Here is a 26,869-nt window from a genome sequence, read left to right as displayed (position 1 = left end):
TCAAGTTACAGGAAGGCTGCACCACATCCAAGATGAAGGAATTTCTGGCCACAAATAGGTAAAGGTGTGGATTTGCGGAATTCTTGTAAATTTCACACAGCTACAGCTGGAAGGCAGTACTTAAGTGCCCTGGCACATTGGATGGCAGGCACAGGCAATGTTGATATTTTGCAAATGATTCTGCAGGGTAGGTTTACGATGCCGCTTGCAGGCTGTGAGGCTATGCCCACCAGGCAATGTATACAAATGTGATGTAATCAAGACACCACAGGGCACCGACTTGCTGTGAAGAACTGATACATTGCAGTTGCAACAGCGCCAAGTGACCTGCGTGTAGGGGTCGAAGCAGGCTCAGGAAAGCTGACATTGTAATTATCAAACAGCACTGCACATGTCCCCTCTAGAGGAACTACATCAGGTGCGTAGGGGAAAGGTGTACAAATAAGCAAGCCCAGAGGCTCAAAGCAGGCAGCTGTCTCGCCATTTTGTCTGCATCTGGAAATGGAGAGAACATTGATTGTTTAAGTTGCAGGCTAACCACGATGACCTTTTGGTGATGGATATTGGCTGCGGAAACTACCTCCAACCTCCATTGCACAGATGCACCATAGCTGTGGTGGGGTGCACCACATCTTGGAGCTACACCTGTGCAAGGAGTAAGAGGACTGCTGTCTTCCATTCTCTGGGTGACATCGTCTGGTCGACTGCAAGCTGCCTTCTGCAGAGGTGGGGCGAGGGTACCATCTCCCAGCCTCCCGGATGCAGAGCTGTCTGTGGGCACTGAATGCGTTGCCCTGGGCAGGCATTCAGAGCTGCTAAAGCTCACTACAGTGACAGTGGTCAGCTGCTTCTCTTCAGTACTCTACATGGAGTCCATGAGCCATGCTTGAGGGAGCAATCAGCCACACTCTGGGCCATGGGCACAGTTAACACACGGCCACTTAGTTGTGGCGTGAATAGGAGCACTACATCCACAAGTCTGGGCAACTGGATGCCAATGTTGCAGATTCTGGCAATGGCACAGTGTGTAACGCCATCCGCAAGTTCAGCAGAAGGCTGCGTACTTACGATGTAACAAAATCAATGACATACTTGCATGTCTTTCATTGCATGCTTTGGCATGAGTCATTCCCCTCTCCCAAACCGTACCTCTCAGTTGTTCTGCATATTACAACCTCTGAACCGAGGGCGTTGTAATAATTTGGTGTCAGGAAGTGGTCGTTTCACTTTCCAACACAAAATGTTGAGTCAGAAAGTGTCTGACCATGTCCAACACCAAGTTTTGGTGAGAGAATTGGTTCTGGTGAGTGATGAGTGAGGCAGTGGCACTTGTAGGTACCAGCTCAGCACAGCCACAGGAACCCATGGGCTTGTCTTTGTCTAGGGGTTATGGTGGATGGAATAATTCAGTGCCAGTGAGGTGACCATTTCAGAATTTGTCTGGGCACTAGTTGCCATGTACCAGTACTGTAGCAGCTGTTTGTTCTGTATATAGGCATACTGGTCATCTATCTAGTAGTTGTTCTAAGTGTAGATGGGTGATGATTCACCGGAGAAAGTAATGATCAGTTGCAATCGGAGTCTTAGGAAAGTAAGTCTGGATTGAGAGTGCCTTCTGTTCCAAATGCCCCAGCAGTGGTCACACTGATTAATTCCTTCTTGGGCAAGATAATGGAGGACATGACAATTTTTGTTAAGGATGTTATGGATTCTGCGGAAGCACATGGTAGTCAGATGAAGTAAACCTGTATGTTGCAAATACACATTTGGCAAGGGATGGCAAAACATACGTTGTCTACCATGTGACATTGGGAAAACACATACATTCTTTTTTTTTTTCAGGATAAATTAAATATGTTGTCAATGCAGTGCAAACAGTCTGTGGAAGCATTCTCAGATAGAATCTGGAAGCTAATAGATTACTACTACAGGAGGCAGAAAATAGAGTAGTTGATGTTCCTATATTAAAAACAAAAATTCCAAGACTTACCAAGTGGGAAAGCACCGGTAGACAGGCACAATAAAATAACACATGAACACACAAACAAAATTTCTAGCTTTCGCAACCAATGGTTGCTTCTTCAGGAAAGAGGGAAGGAGAGATAAAGACGAAAGGATGTGGGTTTTACGGGAGAGGGTAAGGAGTCATTCCAATCCCGGGAGCGGAAAGACTTACCTTAGGGGGAAAAAAGGATAGGTATATACTCACGCACACACACACACACACACACACACACACACACACACACACACACACACACACACACATATCCATCCATACATATACAGACACAAGCATACGTATACACACACAGCCTTTAAAGTCCTTTAAATATGTCTGCTTGTGTCTGTATATGTATGGATGGATGTGTGTGTGTGTGTGTGTGTGTGTGTGTGTGTGTGTGTGTATGTGTGTGTGTGTGTGTGTGTGTGTGTGTGTGCGCGCGTGCGAGTATATACCTAGCCTTTTTTCCCCCTAAGGTAAGTCTTTCCGCTCCTGGGATTGGAATGACTCCTTACCCTCTCCCTTAAAACCCACATCCTTTCGTCTTTCCCACTCCCTCTTTCCTGCAGAAGCAACCGTTGGTTGTGAAAGCTAGAAATTTTGTGTGTGTGTTTGTGTCTTATTTTATTGTGCCTGTCTACCGGCGCTTTCCCGAGCGGGAAAGCGCCGGTAGACAGGCACAATAAAATAACACACACAAAATTTCGGCTTTTGCAACCGGCGGTTGCTTCGTCAGGAAAGAAGGAAGGAAAAGGAAAGATGAAAGAATGTGGGTGGCATAAGGTTCACCTATCTTGGTGGTGAGACTAACTAAACTGCATACGTTTTCAGTAAACATCGATCAGTGGGATAAAATACCAGCAGATATAAGAGAGATAGTATGGGTTTCAGTGGATACTGATTTGCTGAGGGAAACAGTATGTGTTGTTGAACTGCTCTTAAGCAATTGGGTAGTTCGCACTGTTTTATCCCCAGAAGTTTAGCACACATGAGTGACATGAATGGGTAACAGATGATTCCAGTTAGTGCAGATAACTTTGGTGGAGGAGAGGTGACTCTGCCAAATGGTGCAATAGTAACCACTTTGGAAGTCTTCCAAGATGAGTACTTCTATAGGTTGAGCCTAGAGGGAAGGCACAAGCATACCATCGATATGGAAGTGTTACGAGGGAAAGTAGGTCATTTAAAGGTCAGTGATCGAATGGCTACAGAGAATTTGTTGTTGAGGTTTAGTGATTTATTTTGTGTGAAAGGAAGGTTACCAGCAACCCCACTGATGCAACATCACATACCAACAGAGGTTAGTGCACCAATTTATAGGAAGCCATACTGTATAGCAAAGCAGATGCAACCACTGGTAGAAAAATTTAATGAACAATAACTACAGGATGGGGTCACAGAACCGAATGATAGACCCTGGAGTACAAATATTGTCATCATACCAAAAATGCCAGTGGATGGGACACAGAAATAAAGATTTTGTTGTGGCTACAGATATCTGAACACACAAATCATTTCAGATCCTTATCCAATTCCAAACATCATGGAAACTTTGGTAATCTGGGTCAGCATTGGCTCTTCACAACTACAGATCTCAGGATGGATATCATCAATTGGAGGTGGTGCCAGAAGACAGGCCAAAAACAGTTTTTACCATCCCAGCAGTACATTTTCATTACAAACACATGAAATTTACACTAACGAACCCACTGACAACTTTTCAGCAGTTTTGGATGGGGTACTAAAGAGGATTAAAGCCAAAAACTTACCTAGTCTATCTCCATGACAATTGTCTATTCAAAGGATTTACAGGAGCATGTGAGATGGAGGATGTCTTTAGTAGACTACGATTGGCACATATGATGTTACGTGTGCACAAGTGCCATTTTTGCGCAAGGTCAAGTAAACTATATGAGGCATATGATTAGTGAGCATCGTATACAGACTGATCCTCATCTTACAGGCGCAGTTCAGAGTTATCCAATACCACAAACAACTAAGTAAGTACATTCATTCACTGGCCTCTGTAATTACTATAGATGGTTTGTGAAAGACTTTGTAAAAATAGGCAGACCCTTGAACAATCTACTGAATAAGGGGATGAAATTCCATTGGTCGCAGGAATGTCAGCAGGCATTTGAAAAATTGAAAGAAATATTATTTTCAGATCCAGTATTGGTTTTTCTGGATTTTGAGAAAGAGTTTATCCTTTCGTGTTATGCTTCAAATGAGGCAGTCATTTGTGTTTTGGGAAGGATGGTAGATGGTCAGGAACCTCCAGAAGCTTACGTTGCAAGGCAGTTAAACAAGGTGGAGCATATCGGTGTTATCTGTATGGTAGGGTCATGACAAATCATGTCTCACTGAAGTGGTTGCTTGGTTTGAAAGATCCATATAGTATATAAACTCAGTGGGCACTTGAGCTTAGTGAATTTGAGTATGAGGTAGGCCATAAGCCAGGGAGATCACAGGCAAATACAGATTCATTAAGCTGTAACGACGTGATGTTAAGTATGCTAGGGAAGAGCATTGACGAGTGGCAGCAGGCACAGGCAAGGGATATGGAGTGCCAGCATTTAAGTCACAGCCACAATTTGTTATACATGAAGGTTTGTTGTGTAGAACAACAAGGTGTAGACCATGTGTGGTGGTTCCAGAGGGTTTTCAGAAGGAGTTTTGCAGCATGCTCACAACATTATGTTGTCAGATCATTGTAAGTGATGTGCAACAACACATGTGTAGCAGAGTAGTTTTGGTGGAGATAGAAGAAGCGTGACATGAAGCAGTATAATAAGGACTGTGTGCCATGTGCGCAGATGGCCAACATTATGTATCAGGAAGTGCCATTGCAAAGGTTACCAGAGGCATCGTGTCCTGTTTATGTTGGTGTTGGACGGCCTTAGGCCATTTGCAGGAAATAGGTATATCCTCAAGATCATCGGTCATTTTTTTCTATTTTTGGCAATGGTACTGATGCCAGACAAATCAGCTAGTACTGTAGCACAAACATTAGTAAACAACTGAATATTAAAGTATGGGGTGCCTGGCCCATAATTATGGACCAATGTACAAAATTTATTTTGTAGTGAAAGAAGCAGATATGCCATGTGTTGCATATAAGGACGTTACAGACAAGTCCATTTCAACTGCAGATCCATGGGAGAATGAAAAGAGTGCACAATACAACTGCAAAGATTTTGAGCTGTTCTGTAGGTTCCAGGCATGATGATTGGGATACCTATTTACCATATGTATAATCTGCCTATAGTTCAAAGGTTCATAATGCAATGGGCTTGTCACCATTTGAGGTGGTGTACGGCAGGAAAATGCCACCTCTGTTTCATGTTTTAATTCCTAAATTAAGACCGGATGGTGAGCTGATGGGAAAGTTTGCAGAAGAATTACAGAAGTTAGGAGGACTGTGCAAAAGGCAAACACAAAGGTGCTACAACACCAGAAACAACCAAACAGATGCATGGACCAAACTGTTGCAATACCACATGGCACACTGGGTAATAGTCACAAGTCTCTGTATGTCAAAGGGGAAAATAAAGAAATTTTTAACAAAATATCAGGGACCATACTAGGACATGAAAATGACGTCACCAGTCAACACAAAGATACAGTTCCCACAAAAACATCTGTTATACACGTCAGTTGCATAAAACCATTTAAAGAAATAGTACAGGGGGTACTACAGTTGTTGGCAGCCAATCAGGAGCTGAAAGTTACAAAGGATAACAACAAGGAACCTGGAATTGGCGAGCACTGTAAGGTACATGATGTGGCATATAGGTTTAGGTCACATAACTAAGTTTTGTAATTGTAGTTTGTTATTTTCTTTATTTTGGTTTTTCTTTTTTTGAGGAGTTGTTAGTTTTTAATATCGTTATTACTGACATTATTTTTTTGTGGATTGTTAACTCTGTAATGAGGAAGGGGATGATACAGTAATTTGTGATCTGTCTGGGTGGCTAAGTATGGGCTGATATCTGCACATGTGAAGCGAGTTTGTTTCTGGGGGAAGTAAATTGGAAGAGTTGTGGGAAGGAGCTTCTGCCACCCCAAACATACTAAGAGAGGGTGGGTACTCATTGGTTATACTCCATATTCATGCCAGAAAATGTATGGCTGAATTGCTATGAAGGAGGCAGACCAGTAGGATTGAAAAAACTTGAGCTTCAGGAAAGTGGAATCATCATTAATGGCATAACTTGTGAGGTAGTTGGGACGGATTTTTGTTTTCCGGCTATACTCAATGGCTCAACTGTTTTGACATTGTCACAGAATACGTTGTACTGTCCAGAAGGATCTCTGAGGGTATTACCTGTTCAAAATTTTACGTATTTAAATGACACACTCAATCCAATTGCAGTCCTTGGACAGATTAATGGAACCCCAACAGTTGGTAATTTTGACGGTACAAATATAGCAAGATGTACACCATTTCTGGGAAGAACAGGAGCACAAAGTAACAGTGGGGAGCATATCAGCCACTAGTTGTGGTGTGCTGTAGCAGCTTTTAGCATGCTGTATTTTTAGGCAAGATGCAAGAGGGCACAGGCTGTGGATGTGCTAACAAACCAGTTACTAGTAGAATGGTTGATGGGCACTACTCGTGGAAGCAATTAGTTTTACGGCTTTAATTAGTGTATATGGGTATGATAATGGATACATGGTCATAGTAAAATGTGAACAGAAGTCCTGTATGGTGAATTTTGGAGAATTTCCTCAAAATGTAAATCATTAAAGTAGTTGAGTTAGAACATGATGTTGAAGATTCGGGATGAGTCTTCTCAGGAGGGAGGAGGTAAGCTGTACCACAAATAAGTAAGGGCATTGATTTGGGGAATCCTTGTGAATTTCATGCAAGTATGGCTGGAAGGCAGTAGTTAAGGGACCAATTGGTACATCAGATGGTAGGCGTAGACAATGTTGATATTTTGCAAATGATTCTACGGGGCAGGTTTATGACACCGCCCACAGGCCAGAAGGTACAGCCTGGCAGGCAATGTATACAAGTGTGAAGTAATCAGGGCAGCACAGGGCATGAACGTGCTGTGAAGAACTGATGCATTTAAGTTACAACAGTGTCTAATGACCTGCGTGTAGGGGCTGAAGCAGGCTGAGGAAAGCAGATGTTGTAATCATCAAAGAGCACCCCACATGTCCCCTCTAGAGGAACTACGTCAGAGGCGGAGAGAGAGGTGTATAAATAAGCAAGCCCGCAAGTTCAAAGCGGACAGTTGTGTTGCCATTTTGTCTGCATCTAGAACTGGAGAGAAGGTACATGCCAACCATGATGACCTCTTGATGATGGATATTGGCAGCTAACTGGTGGACAGCCAGAACTGCTAAGGCTCACTACAACAATAACAGTCAGCTGCTTCTCCTCAGAACTCTTCATGGGGTTCTTGAGGGAGCAGTCAACCATGTTCTGTGCCACAGGCACAGTTAATGCATGCAGCGGCCATTTAGCCATGACATGAATAGGAGCGCTACGTCCACAAGGCTGGAGACGACTGGGCTCCAGATCCCAGCATTGACATGGTGTGTGGCTCCATCGCCGAGTTCACCAGAATGCATGTTGTGTACCTTCGATGTAATTTCAGATTCGCTTGTGTTTCCCTGCATGCTTCAGTGTGAGTCATTCCCCTCTCGCAAACCACACCTCTTGATCGTTCAGACATATTACAGCCCCTGAGCTCAGAGTTTTGTAACAGAATTCTGACACCAATCCCCAGTAGGCAATGATCAACACAGATAGTCATCTTAGTCAAACACAAACGGGCACTGAGAATTTGTGGGGATTTCAAAGTAATGGTCAATGCACAATCAGCTGTCAGTTTGTATGCCATTCCAAAGGTGGAAGATATCATGGCAACACAATTGGGTGGAAAGATATTTGCAAAGGTTGATCTTAAAGGTGCACACCTTCACCTTTGGATGCTGATTCCCAAAAATTACTGGTCATTAACATGCTGTCTGGATTATTCTAGTACAATCAGCTGCCTTTTTGTATCGCCAGTGCTCTAGCCAGTGTCTAACAATACCTCAAATAACTGTTGTGCTAGTTTATGAGGACTGTATGTAAACTATCTCAATGACATCCTGGTAGCTGGAAAAGATACGGCAGCTCTCACACAGAATTTAAATGGTTTTTGAACAAGCTTATCTTCAGTGTAACTGGAAAAAAGATGAATATTTTATGAAAAAAGTGATAAATCTTAGACATATTGTTAGTGCTTCAGGCATTCAACCCACACCACAATATGTAGCCACAATACAAAGGCTACGTGTGCCTCAAGATAAGTCCCAGTTCAGATCTGTGTTAGGTCAAATAAAGTGTTACTGTCACTTCACTCCACATGTGGTGGCACTTGCAAAACCACTCCTACACCTCCTGTGAAAGAATGTACCTTGACAGTTCACTCTTCAAAGTTATAAAGCACTCACAGTCTCAAAGCAATGTCTCCTCTGGCCCACATGCCTCGTGGCCTCACTGCATATGATCTGGAGCTACCCTTCTCCTTGCAACAGACACATCAGACTATGAGATAGCTGCAGTGCTCTCCCACATTTCCAGCAGAGTACAATGCCCACTCACTTTCGTATCAAAGACTTTGAATCCTGCTCAGAGAAATTACAGCCAAACAGAACATGTGGCATTAGCAATAACTTCTGGCATTAAGATATTTCATGACTTTCTTTATAGGTGCTCCTTCACATTACAGGTGGATCCCAAGCCCTTATTACCACTCTTCAAGGCTTTAGCTGCAGTGCTGACCAAAACCACGAGATGTGGAGCTTTACTCCTCTCCGAGTATTCATATGACATCTGCTACAAGCCCACTATTCATCATGAAAATGCTGACCTCTTGTTACCTGCCTACAAGAAATGAGCTGGCCTTCAACATTGATCCATTTGTGTGTTATCACATAGGTATTGACACCAAAGACAGTGTCACAAGCCTCCTCTTGGATACCCAACTGGTCAACCACCAAACTGAGACTAACTTGTACTCCACAAAGTGAAATCCTGCATCCAACAACAAGGCTGGCACAGCAACAAGAAGGTTATACAACACCCTAAAGTTCAGGCTTTTTGGGGACATCACCACAAGTTCTCCATCACCCAAGGTGTGTTCCAATCCAAGGGGACATTGGGCACACATGGGTGATCATTTCACAAACACTTTGTCAGAGAATGCTCACACTGCTAAACAAGGACCATGAAGGGGAGTGGTGTTCACCAAGTGGCTCACTTTGCAGCATGTTTATTGGTGTGATGTGGGCACAGACATCATGGCTATGATGTCTTTATGTTCAACAAGTCAGAGCAATCAGCCCACCCCTCCTCACCACTGCTTTCCTTGGCCCACCACATCCACCACCTGGTCCTGTTTTCATCTCGATTTTGCAGGACACTTTTTAAGCTCCTGCTGGCTCATTGCCAAGATACAAGAATAAACTTCCTGTTTGTGACTGGGATGACCCCCACATCCTCCACTTATTTCATCACTGCACTAGCTCACATATTTGCCCTTGAGGGTCTCCTGGAAACAATTGTTACAGATAACAGCCCACAGTTAATTCTTCTGAATTTTCCAATTTCTGCACCACTAGCTGTATTGCTCTTGTGCAGGCCATCCCTTCTCATCCAGTCTCCAATGAACTGGCAGAAAACTTTGTGCACACCTTCAAAAATGAGATGAGTCCTGTCCTTTTTCTTTTCATCCTACTGAGCTACAATTAAAGAATGCACATCACTTGCTGAAAGACCCCATGCCCACACTCGCTGATCACAACTGGCAGTCATCTACCCCTCTGCAATCAAGCCACAATCCCAGCCATCTCGCCATCACAGGTTTTCCATACACAATACTGACAATGACTTTGAGATGCAGCCGCCTGCACTGGAGACATGCCTCCAGCACTTGCTTGCCACAGTCAAAGTAGAGCTCCTAGACGAGTCCCATCATCTGAGCCACATCAGTCAAGTCTGACCTCAACAGGACCCTTCTCTGCCAACAGAAGGCCTTACTCAGTTTTCTCTAAGTGGTGCAGCTGACATCCACAGGTGAGGACAGTACCCATGACAATGGCCAATGAGCATTCTAGTCATCACCCATGGAAGTGGATCAACATCCTGAATCCCTCTCTTGGCGACAGTGGACATGCACATCAAGTAAGACTCAGAAGCCTGCTCTTCCTCACGTCTTGCATTCTAGAGGGGGAGTGGGTCAACTGCTATGGCAACAAGTGCAACAGACAGCTACTTGCACGATGTACATCATCACAGCAGTACTCCACTCTGTGCGAGATGGAAATTCAAACCACACAACTCATTAACTGATCAACAGAAGGTGACATCAGTGCCCAAGCCAGCAGCAGCATAAAGGCAAGTGCACAGCCCCTGTCAGTGCATGCAAGCCTAACCATTTCCTACTTCCACCCAAATTAAATTTGAACCAACTAAACATAGCTGTCACTCCACAAAACGACTATTTAGGCCCACGCCGCAATGTTAGTCAGCAGTTCCAGTGCACAGTCATTGGGAAGACCTTGCCTGGACAACACACTACCGCAATCAGCTCCTCTTTCCATAGCCATCACCATGACGTGACACTCTGCTAACTGGATGCCGCCAAGTGGACAGGACTTGGTATTCTGTTTTTGCTGCATCTCCCATACTTGGAAAGTGCCAGCCGTTGTGTCATTGTAACAAACTTCATTCATGCAGACTGTAATGGGTTTGACCTGTGACTGTCACTTTTGGAACTCGGTGAATTGTGGTTTATTATTTGATTCAGTACAGGAGACACGTCAAAATTTTGGTAAAGTTTTACCACATACCAACAACACCTGATTTTAACAAATGGTACCATAACAATAATACAATATAAAAATGCATATACAATAAAAAACTAACAATTAATTACAACAACTGATTTTAACAAACGGTATGATAATAATAATAATAATAATAATAATAACAATACAATTTTGTTACACAAACAATAAAAGACTAACAATTAATTACCCATTGCTCAAATTATCATGTCATCCTTTATGAATTCTTCTACTGAATAGTAGCATTTATCTCACAGAATCTACTGTAGCCTTATTTTTAGACTCTCTGGCTTCATATTAATTATTTAAGCATTCACTCAGTCGAGAAAGTTTTTTTTTGTGTGTTTCCTTTTTCTTCACAAGTCAGTTATTATGTTCAGTTTATTCACCACTGAGCACTTACAGCGAAGTAGGTCTGAACATTAAATATACAATTAATAATAATTTTTCAGTAAAGTTTTTTACAATTTAATTCCACTTCTTTTAGGAATATTCTTATATACTAATGTCAATGATTATTTCAAAATATTCTGTTATCTTATAAAATGGGTGTTTGAGTAACCAGTCATAAATCTTACATTTGAAAATATTACTGGTCAGTGGCCGAGCAGATGCTGAAAGTTTATTGAAGAGTTTTAAACTCATTATTTTGTGTGAGTTTGCAGTCTTTGTGAGTCTGTGTCTTGGTATGTGCCTCTGGTGTTTTTGGGGATGTATGTTCTCTCTGGTCTTGAACTCATTTAAGTTGACATAAAGCAGTGCTGTGTAGATGTATAGATTCACAACAGTTAATATCATGTGCTTGATAAAGAGGAGGTGGCAGCGATCCTTGGGCTTAATTTTGCTCATTATTCTGATTACTTTTTTTTTTTTAATTTTCAGAATTTCACTGACAAAGCAAGAATGTCCCCATAACAATGCCATAGGGAATGTGGGATTGAAACAGGCCAAAATATACCACCTTTAGATACTCATCAGTGACTACGTCTGTCAGTCTCCAAATGAGATAACACACCGTTGCTATTCTCTTGCAGATATGGCTAATATGTTCCTCCCAGTTTAATTTTGAATCAATGTGAAATCCTAACAATTTTACTGATTTGCTTTCAACAGCTGTAGTTAAACCCAGAATTAGTTCTTGTGTTTTATCAGGATTACATAGGAGTTCATTAGAAAAAAACCAATTCATTACTAGTTCTAGTTTTTCCTGTGTTGCCTGATGCAGTTCTGTTGTGTCATGTGTGTATTGAGAGTGTTATGCCATCTGCATAACACACAAATTATTTGCTCATATGTGGTAAGCTAAGTCATTAAGTCCAATGATGAACAGAAAATACCAAATCTCTGAAGTTATTTCTTGTATTGCAAATAAAACTTTTTAATGGATACTATTGTGGTTGGCAGGAGAGCCAACCGTATGGTTAAAGGAGGCTGAAATGCACGCGTTTTAGCTCACGCAGGCTCACGTGAGGTCTGGAACATGACAAGGGAATTAGAATTGAGAAAAACGGACGTAGCTGGTGGAATACTTAACTTTAATCCATTAATGGAGAACGTCGCTCTTTATGGTACATGATTCACAATATCAATAGTACGGATACTGGCGCCTTGCTAGGTCGTAGCAAATAACGTAGCTGAAGGCTATGCTAACTATCATCTCGGCCAATGAGAGCGTAGAAGTCAGTGAACCATCGCTAGCAAAGTCGGCTGTAAAACTGAGCGAGTGCTAGGAAGTCTCTCTAGACCTGCCGTGTGGCGGCACTCGGTCTGCAATCACTGATAGTGGCGACACGCAGGTCCGACGTATACTAACAGACCGTGGCCGAGTTAAAGGCTACCACCTAGCAAGTGTGGTGTCTGGCGGTGACACCACATTCCACCCCACAAATCGGTGTACGGTTGTGGCATAAGGCTTACGCCCGCCGTGGGGAGGACCGCATGTTGACGTATGCGACGAGGTGGGGAGCCTAACAACAGGCGAGGCTGTGCCACCCGCACCCTGCCATTCGGACCACGGGGAGCTAGGAAACGCCTGAAAACCTGCTCCAGGGTGCACGCCAACATGCGGTGTATGCGCCCGTAGAGAGACAGGAGGGGACGAAGGGTCAACCTCCATCGGGCCAGGGCACCCGACGGGCGAAGACGACACATGGTCCGAAGCGGGAAAGAGTTCCATGTCGGAGGACAACTGGTCACGGGAAGCAATCGGAGAAGCGTGACCCAGGAAGGCACCCGGCGGTTGCAGCGACGCGTCCACTGCGGGCGTCGCCGGCAGGAGAACAGGCGGCGGCGGCAGCGGCGGCGGCGCGGCGCCATGGGGCAAAATGTAAGGCAGCGTCGGTAACACCTGGGGCTGAGGCAAGCCAGTAGATGGGTCCCTGGGGCGCTGATCGGACGGCACCGTCGCTGAAAGCAGATGGCGAGGGGCAGATCCCGTGCGACGACAGAGGCGCAACTGATTGAGATGCCGAGGCACCTCACCAGAGGCCCCCAAAACCAGATACATAGCACGTCCGAGGCAGCAAAGAATGCGACCTTCGAGCCAACGCCATGAACATCAATAGTGCCGATAGTAGACAACGTCGCCTGGAGCAAAAGCAGGTTTCTGCCGCTGCACAGGAACCTGATGCGGCGGATGTAGCAAAGACATCAAGGTTCGATGAGGGCGACCGTGGAGCAACTCAGCCGGTGAGCGACCATCTAGGGGCTGAGAGCGATACGAGGACAAAAAGAGAAATAATGCGTCCTCCCGAGAATGCGAGTCTTTCAACTTCAACATCTGTGACTTGAAAGTCCTGACCAATCGTTCAGCAGCACCGTTTGACTGTGACGAAAACTGCGCGGACGTCAGATGTTGAATACCATTGGCCTTGAAGAATGACTGAAATTCTGCGGACATGAATTGTGGTCCATTGTCGGAAACGAGTGTCTGTGGGAGACCTTCAATGCAAAAGATAGCAGATAACGCTTGGATGGTGGTAGATGACGTCGTGGAAGACATCCAGACAACAAAAGAAAAATTACTGAAGGAATCCACCACAACCAACCATCGAGCATTCCAGAATGGACCAGCAAAATCTATGTGTAAGCGTTGCCAAGGGGAAGTGGCCTTTGGCCATGCAAAGAATTTCCGCGATGGTGCTGATTGTTGTTCGGCACACACCATGCAAGATGAGCACATATTTGTAATCGCGGCATCGATTCCGAACCAAGTACAGTGCTGACGAGCAAGTTGTTTCGTTCTCACTATACCCCAATGTCCTTTGTGGAGAAGCTGTAAGACAGAGGACTGTAACGACCGTGGTACCACAACCCTGGACTGATCATTATCAGAACGCAACAGCAAAACACCACATCGTACAAAAAGTCTCTCCTTGTGAGCAAAAAATCGGCGAACAAACAGGTCCCCAATCCGTGACTTTGACAAGGGCCATTGTGTAGCAACAAAACGCAAAACGGTAGCAAGGACAGGGTCGGCAGCTGTGGCTATAGCTACACAACGAAAATCAATCGGAAACAATTCAAACACGTCAACGGTTTCCGCATCAAAGAGCACGCAAGCAAGTTCAGAGGAATCGAATGCCCTATACTCAGCAACAGGCAAGCGGGACAACGCATCGGCGTTTCTGTGCTTAGCAGTGGACTGATACAAGATATCGTAGCAGTACTGTGAGAGGAAAATAGACCAGCGAATGAATTTCTGCGCTGTACGTGCAGGTACAGGCTTGGTCGGATGAAAAAGCGATGTCAAAGGTTTGTGGTCTGTGATTATGGTAAAGTGACGACCATACAAGAAATCATGAAACTTTGTAACACCAAATACAAGAGCCAATGCTTCTTTCTCGATGTGAATAGGGAGATCTGTAATAGGGCGATCGTGCGATCCATCTCTGTGCGCAAGCACAGCACCGATCCCGAAATCAGATGCATCCACCTTCAACAAAAGGGGCTTCTGGGGATCGAATGGTGTAAGGCAAGTATTGGAAAGCAACATCGATTTCAACTGGTGAAAGGCGTGTTCGCACTCCGTCGTCCAGATGAACGGAACACCTTTATGGCGTAAGCGATGTAGCGGAGCTGAAATGGAAGAGGCGTGTGGTATAAAACGTCGATAAGAATTAATTTTTCCCAGCACACTCTGTAGCTGCTTCAAATTCTGCGGCGAAGGCAAGTCGTGTATGGCACGATGGTGCATGGGACTGGAATGTATGCCTTGGGTGTTGATTACATGTCCCAGGTATGGCAAGTCCCGAGCAAAAAACTCACATTTGTCCTTCCGCAAGCGAAGACCATTTTGTCGCAAGACCTGAAATAATGTTCTGAGATTGGCCAAATGTTCTCCTTCCGTCTTTCCAGAGATCACAATATCGTCCAGATAATTTGCTGCAGTAGGGACTGACGCACAAACAGTTTGTAGATATTGCTGAAACAATGCAGGGGTGGATGCACACCTGAATGGCAATCCTTTGAATCGATACAAACCAAGATGCGTGTTAACCACCAAAACGCGCTGGGATTCTTCGTCCACCGGTATTTGCAAGTACGCATCTGCTAGGTCCAACTTCGAAAAATATTTACCCGGGCACAGTTTGTCAAAAAGATCTTCCGGGCGGGGTAAAGGAAAAGTTGCAATCACTAGTTGTGGATTCACTGTTGCCTTGAAGTCCACACAAAGTCTCAACAGCCCGGAAGGTTTCAGCAAAATTACTAAGGGTGATACCCAGAGAGAAGCCTGCACACGTTCAATCACACCTTGTGATTCCAAATCGTGTAATGTTTTTGCGACCTCAGCACACAATGCGTGGGGAGCATTGCGCGCTCTGAAAAATTTCAGTTGCGCGTTGACTTTCAGTTCCAAATGTGCTTTATAGTTCTTAGCGCAATCGAGGCCTGGTGCAAAAATGTCTGCAAATTCTTCACATAGACGAGAAACGCTGTCTGAAGGCACAGTGTGGTTCACTGATAGGACCTTATTTACTATAGACAGGTTAAACAACTGAAATAAATCCAAACCAAACAAGTTCACTGCAGAAGAAGAATGAAGGACTTAAAATGACACAAGTTTTGTTTGTCCTTTCTATGTTGCAAGTAGGCTGCACTGTCCTAACACAGGGATCTGTTCACCTGAATCACAACTTAATTTAACCTCTGCGGCACGCAACGGAGGTGTGCCCAGCAGTTTGTAAGTGACTTGATTGATCAGTGAAACTGCAGCTCCGGTATCGAGCTGGAATGGAATCACTCTGCCGTTAATGTCCAAGTCTACAAAAAGTTTATTGTCCGGCTGACGACAAGAGTGACTGTCTCGTGCAGCCTGAACTGACACTGGTACATAATCACTTGCGACTTGACGGCAGTTCCGGCGATGTCGACGCACACTATTTTCGGGACGAACACAGTCATTGTTAGAGAGAGTGGCAATGCGCGGAGTGGAATGAATTACATGAATTTCCATGGGCGAAGTTTCATGAGCCTGAGTATCCTTGGTTAGATTCCGATTCTGGTGCGAAGCAAAGAGCCTGGAACGGTTTTGAGCATCTGATCTGAGCTTTTTCTAGCAAACACTCTGAACATGTCCTTTTTTATTACAATAAAAGCAAATAGCTTGGCGTGACAGGCAATTCTCACGCGAATGTTTAGTAGCACACCACGGGCAGGATTCGATCACTACATTTGCTTGCCGGCACGACACACGTGGCTGAGAGCTTGGCGGCAGCGGCACGGCTGGGGGCGAGGGCTGTTTACTGCTCCGTGCAGCTCGCCCGGCAGGCCGGTTAACCTGACACACTGCTGGTGAAGTTTCAAATAATTCCTGAGCAAAGTCAAGTGTGTCCTGCCGATCCAATATGTCCATCACTTGTTGAAAGGAGGGATTGACTAGTTTCAAAATCTGTACCCTTATACAAACATCAGAAACAGAAACGTTCTGTGCAATTGCATCACGTACCATAGTATCTGAATAAGCGAGCCCACATTGACACTCAAAAGCACAATCCCTAGTAAGGCCTTGCAAGGTTGCAACCCACTCCCGATTAGTCTGACCTGCCGTACGTTTTGTACGAAAGAAGGTATACCATTTGGCAACTACATTGACTGATTCTTTGAGATATGCATCTAATGCAGACAAAATTTCTTCGTAGGACAGAGTTGCTACGTCACGGCGAGGAAATAATTTGACTATCACATGGTACGTACTCACGCCGACGGATGAAAGGAGGAAAGGCTGCCGCTCGTTACCTTGAATTCCGTAGGCGGCGAGATGGAATCCAAATTGGCGCGACCACTCCGTCCAGCTTTCCAGTGCAGCATCAAAAGGTCATAAAGTTGGTGCAACAGCGTGGTGTGGCTGCATTAGCGGTGGAGCGGCTGCTGCCGCATCGTTTTGCATCGCACGTTGACCCTGGACGAGCTGTCCCAGGGCATCCAGTAAGGCCTGCATCTGCTGATTCTGTAAGCGATACAGTTTGGACAGTACACCTGGAGATTGTGGCGAAGCCATTACACAAGTAAATCAGGGCAATTTCGATACGAACGCGGTTTTGCCTCGTCGCCAATGTTGTGGTTGGCAGGAGAGCCAACCGTGTTCCTAAGGGAGGCCGAAATGCACGTGTTTTAGCTCACACAGGCTGACGTGAGGTCTGGAACATGACAATGGAATTAGAATTGAGAAAAACAGACGTAGCTGGTGAAATACTTAACTTTAATCCATTAATGGAGAACGTCGCTCTTTATGGTACATGATTCACAATATCAATAGTACGGATACTGGCGCCTTGCTAGGTCGGAACAAATAACATAGCTGAAGGCTATGCTAACTATCATCTCGGCCAATGAGAGCGTAGAAGTCAGTGAACCATCGCTAGCAAAGTCGGCTGTACAACTGGGGCGAGTGCTAGGAAGTCTCTCTTGACCTGCCGTGTGGCGGCACTCGGTCTGCAATCACTGATAGTGGCGACACGCGGGTCCGACGTATACTAATGGACCGCGGCCGATTTAAAGGCTACCACCTAGCAAGTGTGGTGTCTGGCGGTGACACCACAGATACCTGGTGAACATTTCAAGTGTATAACTGAAGTAAGGGATATATCACATGAAATCTTAACATTTGTGGAAGATATCTTAAAGTACCTAAATAAGAACAGTTCACCCGTGGCCGTCCTCATAATTCTTGCCCACGCATGCAGGTGTTACAAGGTTTTCCATTACTTCTGTATCCATCTGTTGGTTTCAAAACATCTACATCTATATTCCTAATCTGCAAACCACTGTGAAGTGTATGGCAGAGGGTACATCCCATTGCACTAGTCATAATAGTTTCTTACCGTTCCATTCACATTTGGAGTGCAGGAAGAATGATTGCTCAAATAACTGTATGTGTGTTGTAATTAGTCCAATCTTGTCTCGTGATCCCTACATGAGTGATAAGTATGGGGCTGTAGTATATTCCTAGGGTCATGATTTAAAGCCATTTCTTGAAATTTTGCAAGTAGGCTTTCTCAGGATAATTTATGTCAATCTTTAAGACTCTGTCAATTTAGTTTGTTTAGCTTCCCTGTGACTCTCTCCCATGGGTCAAACAAACCTATCACCATTTGTGCCGCCATTCTCTGTATATGTTCAATATCTCCTGTTAGTCCTTTTTGGTGCAGGGTCCACAATCTTGAGCAGTACTCCAGAATGGGTCACACGAGTGATTTGTATGCAATCTCCTTTGTAGACTGATTGCATTTTCACAGTATTCTACCAATAACCCAAAGTCTACCACCTGCATTAACCATGGCTGAGCCTATGTGATCATTCCATTTCCAATCCCTACACAGTGATACACCCAGGTGCCAAAGTTACTTTTGCATCTGATGATGGCTCTCCATACAAAATAAAATTCTGTGTTCTCTACCAAAACAATCCTCAAACCAGTCACAAATTTCACTTGATACCTCATATAATAATAATAATAATGGTTTATTTGTCCATAATAACTTTTGCAGTCATGGTCATAGTCAGTCACTACATACATGAACAATAATAATAGTTTAGTAGTAGAAATAAAGTACATACAACATTAAAAATCCTTGATGGAGTACAATGTCAATCATGTCAATATGATTGTACCTTTGACAATTAGTATGGATGCATTACTCAGTCAAATGCTTTTTGGAAATCAAGAAATGCTTCATCTACCTGACTGCTTTTATGTTATGTGGGTAAAGTGCAAGTTGTGTTTCGCGTGATCAGTGTTTTCAGAATCTGTGCTGGTTGGCATGGAGGAGTTAATTCTGTTTGGGATACTTCGTTATACTTGAGCTCAGAATGTGTTCTAAGATTCTACAACAAATCATTGGAGAGTAATTATGTGGGTCACTTTTACTATCCTTCTTGCAAACAGGTGTGACCTGTGCTATCTTCCAACTATTGGGTGTGGAGTTTTTGAATGGAGTTAAGTGTTTCAGCTTTTACTTTGATACCCTCAATTTCAGTTTCTGCCACTAAAAGCATTTACATACGACCAGAATTTCTTTGAGTTTTGTGAAAGACCTTTTGACAATATTCTGCTACAGTAGTAACTGAAGCTGCCCACATTGTTCTCTTGACAGCCAAGCATGTATCATTCAGCATCTCTCTCTATCTATAGCTCTATGCTCTGTTTTACACCTATTATGCAGTAGTCTCTGTTGCTACAGAAGTTTCTTTATGGTGACTGCATACCATGGAGGGTCTCTTCCATTATGAACTGTTCTACATATCTATCCAGTGCAGGGTCAACTGTTCTTTTGAACTTGAGCCACTGTAAGTCTACAAGCTCCTATCCTGTGCTGAAAGTTTCAAGTTCCTCATTGAGATGTGGCACAACTGATTTTTTTTAAATCTATTTCACTGAATGAATACACCTTTCTATTTGTTTTAGTTGTCCTTTTTCCTTTAGTAATCACTGTTGCCACAACCAGGTCATGGTCACTCATACCAGTTTTGATGTGGAAACCCTCAAAGAGGTCAGGTCTATTTGTTGCCATTAAATCTAATATATTTCCATCATGAATGGGGTTCTAAACTATCTGTTCTAGGTAGTTTACAGAGAAGGCATTTTGCAATGTTCTACACAATGTCTTGCCATGCCCGCCAGTTACAAAACTGTACTGTACCATTTGATTGTTGGAGATTTTAAGTCTCCTCCAATGATACAGAATGATTAGGAGATTCATCTGCTAGCAAAATAGGTTTTCTCTAATGGTTTGGTTACATCATGAGGTGACCTGGTGGTTTACAGAAGAATCCAATTATAATTTTATGCCCATCCCTGATACTGAGTCTTGCCCAGACAATGCCACAAGCAGCTTTAATTTCTATCATGGTGGATTTGAATTTCTCTCTACTGATACAAATACACCACATCCATTTCTCATTAGCCTGTCCTTTTGATACAGTTTCCCCAAAAATGTCACTGCAGTCAACTTTATGTTTCAACCAGTTTTGTGCTTAGTATTACATGAGCTTCACTGTGTTTTGGAAGCACTTCAAATTTTAGCACTCTGTTGCAAATACTTTGGCAGTGAACCACTAGTAACTTACACTCTCATCTGTGGGGTGCCTGGGTGGCAGCCTCAGATGAAGGGTGCACACCTGGACCTCTTAGGGAGCATTGTAGCTCACAACGCAGTGGCACATGTCCAGGAAGTCACAACCTAGCTCGACGCAGACTCTTCACAGTCTATGTTACAAGCCTTCATTTGGACTCAGTACCAGGGGGCCACAGTCTGTTCTGGGGACAATGATGCAGACTGTGAGCTTCATTGACAGTTCATGAGGCTGGTATTCTCAACCTTCTCTGCCAGTCACTGGAAGGATCCAAGTCAAACCTCGGAATTCAGATGAAAGGCATTGTTTGGCCCAACATGCTCCACAACCTGCAGTTGGTTACATCCTTTTCCCTCAATGGATGCTGGAATAGCCTCTTCAACATGTTGAATAATGCCCAATGCACAAACTGAATGCACATGGCTTTCCTTCCCATCCCTTGCTGTAATTTCCCTAATGGATACCACTATTCGCCATACATCTGAACAGCTGATGGCTAATAGACCCCTATCCTTTTGTGTTTGCCTCCCTTGACACTGAATTCACCACATTTCCCAACTGGTGAAGTGTCTCAGTTTCAGTTTCAGTGGGAGACAGCATGTTCAACTTGTTGGTTAGGAGGATGGTTGTAACATTCTGAGTTCTCCCTGGTTCCTGTCCCCTGTATAGATGCCTAGGCCTATCACTGACTCACCACTCACAGACAAGTGAATGAATAGTGATAGATCCCATATTTCTTTTCTCCAAAGTTCTCTTTAATTTTCCTGCAGGCAATATCTGTCTAACCCCTAGTGAAATACGCCTCTACATCCTTACATTTGTCCTCTAGCCATCCCTGCTTAGCCATTTTGCACTTCCTTTCGATCTCATTTTTGAGACGTTTGTATTCCTTTTCACCTGCTTCATTTACTGCATTTTTATATTTTCTCCTTTCATCAATTAATTTCAATATCTCTTCTGTTACCCAAGGATTTCTACTAGTCCTCGTCTTTTTACATACTTGATCCTCTGCTGCCTTCACTATTTCATCTCTCAAAACTACCCATTCTTCTTCTACTGTATTTCTTTCCCCTGTTCTTTTCAACCGTTCCCTAATGTTCTCTTTAAAACGCTGTGCAACCTCTGGTTTTTTCAGTTTATCCAGGTCTCATCTCCTTAAATTCCCACCTTTTTGCAGTTTCTTCAGTTTTAATCTACAATTCATTGTGGTCAGTGTCCACATCTGCCCCTGGGAATGTCTTACGATTTAAAACCTGGTTCCTAAATCTCTGTCTTACTATTATATAATATGTCTGAAACTTTCCAGTGTCTCCAGGCCTCTTCTACATATACAACCTCCTTTCATGATTCTTAGACCAAGTGTTATCTATGATTAAGTTATGCTGAGTGCAAAATTCTACTGGGTGGCTTCCTATTTCATTCCTCATCCCCATTCCATATTCACCTACCACTTTTCCTTCTCTTCCTTTTCCTTCTATCAAATTCCAGTCCCCCATGACTATTAAATTTTTGTCCCCCTTCACTACCTGAATAATTTTTTATATCTCATCATACATTTCTTCAATGTCTTCATCATCTGTGGAGCTAGTTGGCATATAAACTTGTACTACTATGGTAGGCATGGGCTTTGTGTCTATCTTGGCTATACTGTTCATAGTAGCTGACCCCTGCTCCTATTCTTTTTATTCATTATTAAACTTACTCTAGCATTACCCCTATTCGATTTTGTATATATAACTGTGTATTCACCTGACCAGAAGTCTTGTTCCTCCTGCCACCGAACTTCACTAATTCCCACTACGTCTAATTTTAACCTATTCATTTCCTTTTTTTTTAAATTTTCTAACCTACCTGCCCAATTAAGGGATTTGACATTCCATACTCCGATTCGTAGAATGCCAGTTTTGTTTCTCTTAATAACGATGTCCTCCTGAGTAGTTCCCACCTGGAGATCTGAATGGGGGACTATTTTACCTTCAGAATATTTTACCCAAGAAGATACCATCATCACTTAACCATAGAGTAAAGCTGATGCCCTCAGGAAAAATTATGGCTGTAGTTTCCCATTTCTTTCAGCTGTTCGCCGTACCAGCACAGCATGGCCATTTTGGTTAGTGTTACAAGGCCAGATCAGTCAGCCATCCAGACTGTTACCCCTGGATATTAAGGTCAAAAGTTTCTAAACACACAAACATAAGTTTGCAACTGACAATATCATATGAGTTTTTTGTGCCACTCGTAAATGTTCGAAAAAAATAGGATGGATGGATGGATTTAAAATTGTTGGGCACTAAATAGCTTGGTTACCAATGCCATTTCACAAGACTGTGGTTCTGGTGAATGAGAAGTAATATGGTTAAAACAAAAATCAAAGGTCGTATAATGATAGCCACAGCAATAGATAATATCACACACAAGTTTCAGCAGACTTTGTCATACCACTGTTGAAAAAACATGATGTATCATAATGCATGAGTATTGATAAAATCAATGAAATATTATGCAAAAACGGAATGAACAGCTGAATGCTAGAATCCAAAATTTTAAATCAGACCTGTGTGGCACAGGCAGCCTCACAGAAATGAAAATTCAGCAGTCAGCTTATGTATGTAAGTAAACTTACAAATTGCTTGGATTCTTACTTGGCTGAATATGTGATGCCTTCTACACTGATATGCCAAAGATGAACACTGCAGTGTCACTTTATTGCACTCAAACTTTCGAAAATTGTGGAGCAGCTAAAAGCATGTCTTCTGCTTGCAGTGGCTAACAATGTAAAACAATGCTGATCTAGTGACTTTTCCATGTTTCATACACAGAAAATGCCCCAAAAGCTTCAGTCTTATTTCAGCAATCACTTTGTGTAGGCTGTGTGGACCACTTCTTCTCAGTACTTCAACATTAAACGTGATCATGAAAACTGATCTTCAAAATTTGGCTGAAGCATTGTTGGTGGAAAACATTAAGGTTATGTGCTGATTTTCCTGGTCTCAGTTGCATATATAGCCATTAGTAGGATGATAGAGGAGTACAGACAAAGCTTTGTGGACATGCGCAGGGAGTATAACTGCCATTTGGATCACAATCGTTGGAAGACTTTAGAGAATGACATAGATAAAAAGACAAGGCCTAGTAGAAACCCTTGAATAATACAGGAGATATTGAATTTAACTGATGAAAGTACAAAACATGAAATTACAGCAAATGAAGCATGCAAAAGGGAATACAGACATCTAAAAAATGATACCCGCAGAAAGTTCAAAATGACTGAGAAGGAGTTGCTAGAGAATGAATTGAAGGCTATAGAAGCTTAAATAAATAGAGAAAAGATACATGCCACCAACAGGAAAGCAGTCAACTGTTATTACTAGAGACCGGGCTTTATGCATAACAGAAACCTTAAAATATGCACAAAAAATGCGTAAAAATGCATGAAAAGTGTTGAAATATGCAAGATCAAATAATAAAAAGCATAGTAATTACTGCATGCATTATATCTCAAAGTTGAACCTGTGCTTATCAGTTAAGAGGAAGAGCGCTGGCCATGCAAAAAATTGGTACATTTAGAATGCTGATATTATTTTCTGGATACTTTCTGGTAGAGGTTAGGCCTTACTGGAATTATTTTCTAAAACTTTGCAAAATGGGGATGCATACGGTGTTTCAAGAGTTATTACTTCTTTGCTGTTGTTGTTGGTAACAAGTGGATGTGATGCGAGTGAGTTGCAGCAAAAAAATCGAGATGTACAGGACCAACTTCGAGATGTATTGCATGCAGAGGGGCATAATACTTTATTTAAAAAATAACATACCATCATGAATTTTTTTGAACAGCATTAACTTTTAATTAATACTATTGGACCAAAGCATCATTTACAATTTATTTTACATTTTTGTACTATTGTAAACATAAACAACCATGTACTTTTCCAAGTGTTCAGTAGTAAGACTGTGTCTTTAATCACTCAAAACACTTTTATAAGCAGAAAAGGACCATTCTACAGCAACTGAGGTAACGGGGCAGTATTTGAATTTGGGTGCTATGTTGGCACTTTTTGTTTCTGGTAAAAGTTCATCCAATTGATTTATAAAACTATCAATTTGGCACCAGGTTTCAAAGGCTGGGTTATTGTTAAAAATGTTTTAAACTTTTGTTTAAGTTTTCTTGGGAATACCTCTGGCAATGAGAAGCTCACTAGAATAATTTTATTCATTAACTGAATAGATTCATTCAACACCAAACCTTGAGTTTCAATCTTTTTAATACTTGCAGGTATATGGGAAAATGAGTGCTAATCACAGCAATGTCTTTTTTAATCTTTTTTTATATAAGAATCATTAAAAGCTCCTTTTCAATGGCTAACAGCCAAAGCCTCTGCACTACTGAAGTCATTTACTACCCCTCTAATGGCCTCTAACTGTTCACTGTAAAACAACACAGCTTCGACCCACATACCCCAATGAGTTACCACTGGTTGGGAAGGTACAGGCACATTTGGTAGTTTTTCTTTGTAGGTCTTCATGCAAGCAGGAACCTTTAGAAACACTTTCTTTGCGGATGAAATCAGTTTATTTACATTCACAAATGTGGAACATACTTCTTCAGCAAAACAATGTACTCCATGAGCAAAGCACATCACATGAATCAAATTGGGATAAAATGCTAAGAGGGATTTTCCTGGTTTCACCATATATGGAGCAGCATCTGAAATAAACACAAACACCCTTTCATCTGCAGAAGATTCTGGAAATATTTTTCTAATACCCTCATTCACAAATCTGGTCATTGTAGAATGATTTACTTTTTCAAGTTCTTTGCAGGCCACTAAATAGGAAGATGAAAGTTCTTCTTTTAAAGCACCAACAATTAAATTTCCAATGTAATGGTCACAAGTGTTTGTAGTTTTGTCAACTGAAATCCAGATAATACTGTCTTTGAGTTCATTGCATATTTCTTAAAGAACATTTATGTAAATTGTTGGTATGTAATTTTTATGCAATGTTGATTCATCCGATATATTTTGATTTAAGCAAAATTTGTGCAAGAAGCCTTTGAGGATAAGGTTTGTAAGTTTGTGAAGAGGAATGTTGCATGCAAATATTTTTCTAATACGCTCATTCACAAATCTGGTCATTGTAGAATGATTTACTTTTTCAAGTTCTTTGCAGGTCACTAAATAGGAAGATGAAAGCTCTTCTTTTAAAGCACCAACAATTAAATTTCCAATGTAATGGTCACAAGTGTTTGTAGTTTTGTCAACTGAAATCCAGATAATACTGTCTTTGAGTTCATTGCATATTTCTTAAAGAACATTTATGTAAATTGTTGGTATGTAATTTTTATGCAATGTTGATTCATCTGGTATATTTTGATTTACGCAAAATTTGTGCAAGAAGCCTTTGAGGATAAGGTTTGTAAGTTTGTGAAGAGGAATGTTGCATGCAACAAATGCTTCACATAGATCCATGTTAAATGGACTTTTGTGGTTACCTTCGGACAAATTCCTGTTACTGCAACGTGTTGTTGTCAGGAGTTGTTGTTGTGGTCCTTTCTTCTGCATTCTTGCAATATGAAGACTTGTCTTGACACTCAGGTGTATTTGAAACTTTTTTTTGCATGAAACATTTTTCTCACAAACCCAACAATATAAAACAATTCCATTATACATAAATGTTCCAGGATCGTCAGCTATCCACAAAATTACATTTCTTTTTCGGGTGGCAAAGCACACATCATGTTACACACTACACATTGTAAACATGTTCAACAGTGTACAAGCAAATAGAAAGCTAAACTGAAACAATGGATGTGGGACTAAAAGCTTGTGTAGTTTAATTTAATTGTTATTGGCACATATGGTGTGACAGCAGAGGGGATTAATCAGGGGTGCAGGAGCACTGACTCTGTCTGCCTGTTCCTGTTCCTCTTCTGTAATGATTTCACAGGACAGTGGCCTCTTGGTTAGTGAATGCCTGCAGTTCTAGGTTGTGGTCAGTCTGTAAGACATCAAAACTAGATCAAGCTAGAGACTGCCTGTCTAAATTTTTAAAATATTGCAAACATTGAGCAAAAATATGCATCGTCACTAACTTTTAATTAAAATATGCAGTAACTGCTAAAAAGGAGCCAAATATGCAAATGCATATAATCCGGTCTCTTGTTAGTAATAAATATGATGAAGACATTTTTTCTCATAGGTCAATGAGTAAGTGCTTTTTATTGATTTACGTAAAAAGCTAGGATTCTTGCATGAGCCTGCTGAAGATGGAATCAAGATTTTTTGAAATTCTTCATTTGTTTCATTATGTGGAGAGCATTAATAAACATTCTGACAGTCTCCTGTAATACAATCAGGAGATTTTGGTACTATGAGCCTGTAACAATTTGACCTGTATGAGAGTTATCTGCTAGCACTGCCCCATAGTAATCCCAAAAAA

General features: G+C 42.2%; 2 protein-coding genes across 3 annotated transcripts in view; both read right to left on the bottom strand.

The window, feature by feature from the left end:
• LOC126281196 (uncharacterized) overlaps positions 1 to 26,869 on the bottom strand; it is a 239,262-nt gene that overhangs the window by 129,276 nt on the left and 83,117 nt on the right. The gene's annotated exons all lie outside the window — the stretch shown is intronic.
• LOC126281197 (uncharacterized protein K02A2.6-like) lies at positions 11,717 to 15,896 on the bottom strand. The gene is made up of 2 exons (XM_049979907.1): positions 11,955 to 15,896; positions 11,717 to 11,747 (listed from the first exon to the last, which is right to left on the bottom strand). Exon 1 carries the CDS (start codon positions 15,051 to 15,053, stop codon positions 13,416 to 13,418), a length of 1,638 nt encoding a protein of 545 aa, XP_049835864.1. The 5' UTR covers positions 15,054 to 15,896; the 3' UTR covers positions 11,717 to 11,747; positions 11,955 to 13,415.

Source organism: Schistocerca gregaria, chromosome 7, assembly GCF_023897955.1.
Source record: "Schistocerca gregaria isolate iqSchGreg1 chromosome 7, iqSchGreg1.2, whole genome shotgun sequence".
Classification (NCBI taxonomy): domain Eukaryota; kingdom Metazoa; phylum Arthropoda; class Insecta; order Orthoptera; family Acrididae; genus Schistocerca; species Schistocerca gregaria.
Note: the sequence above shows the minus strand (reverse complement) of the source record. Positions and strands in the feature narration are given on the sequence as shown.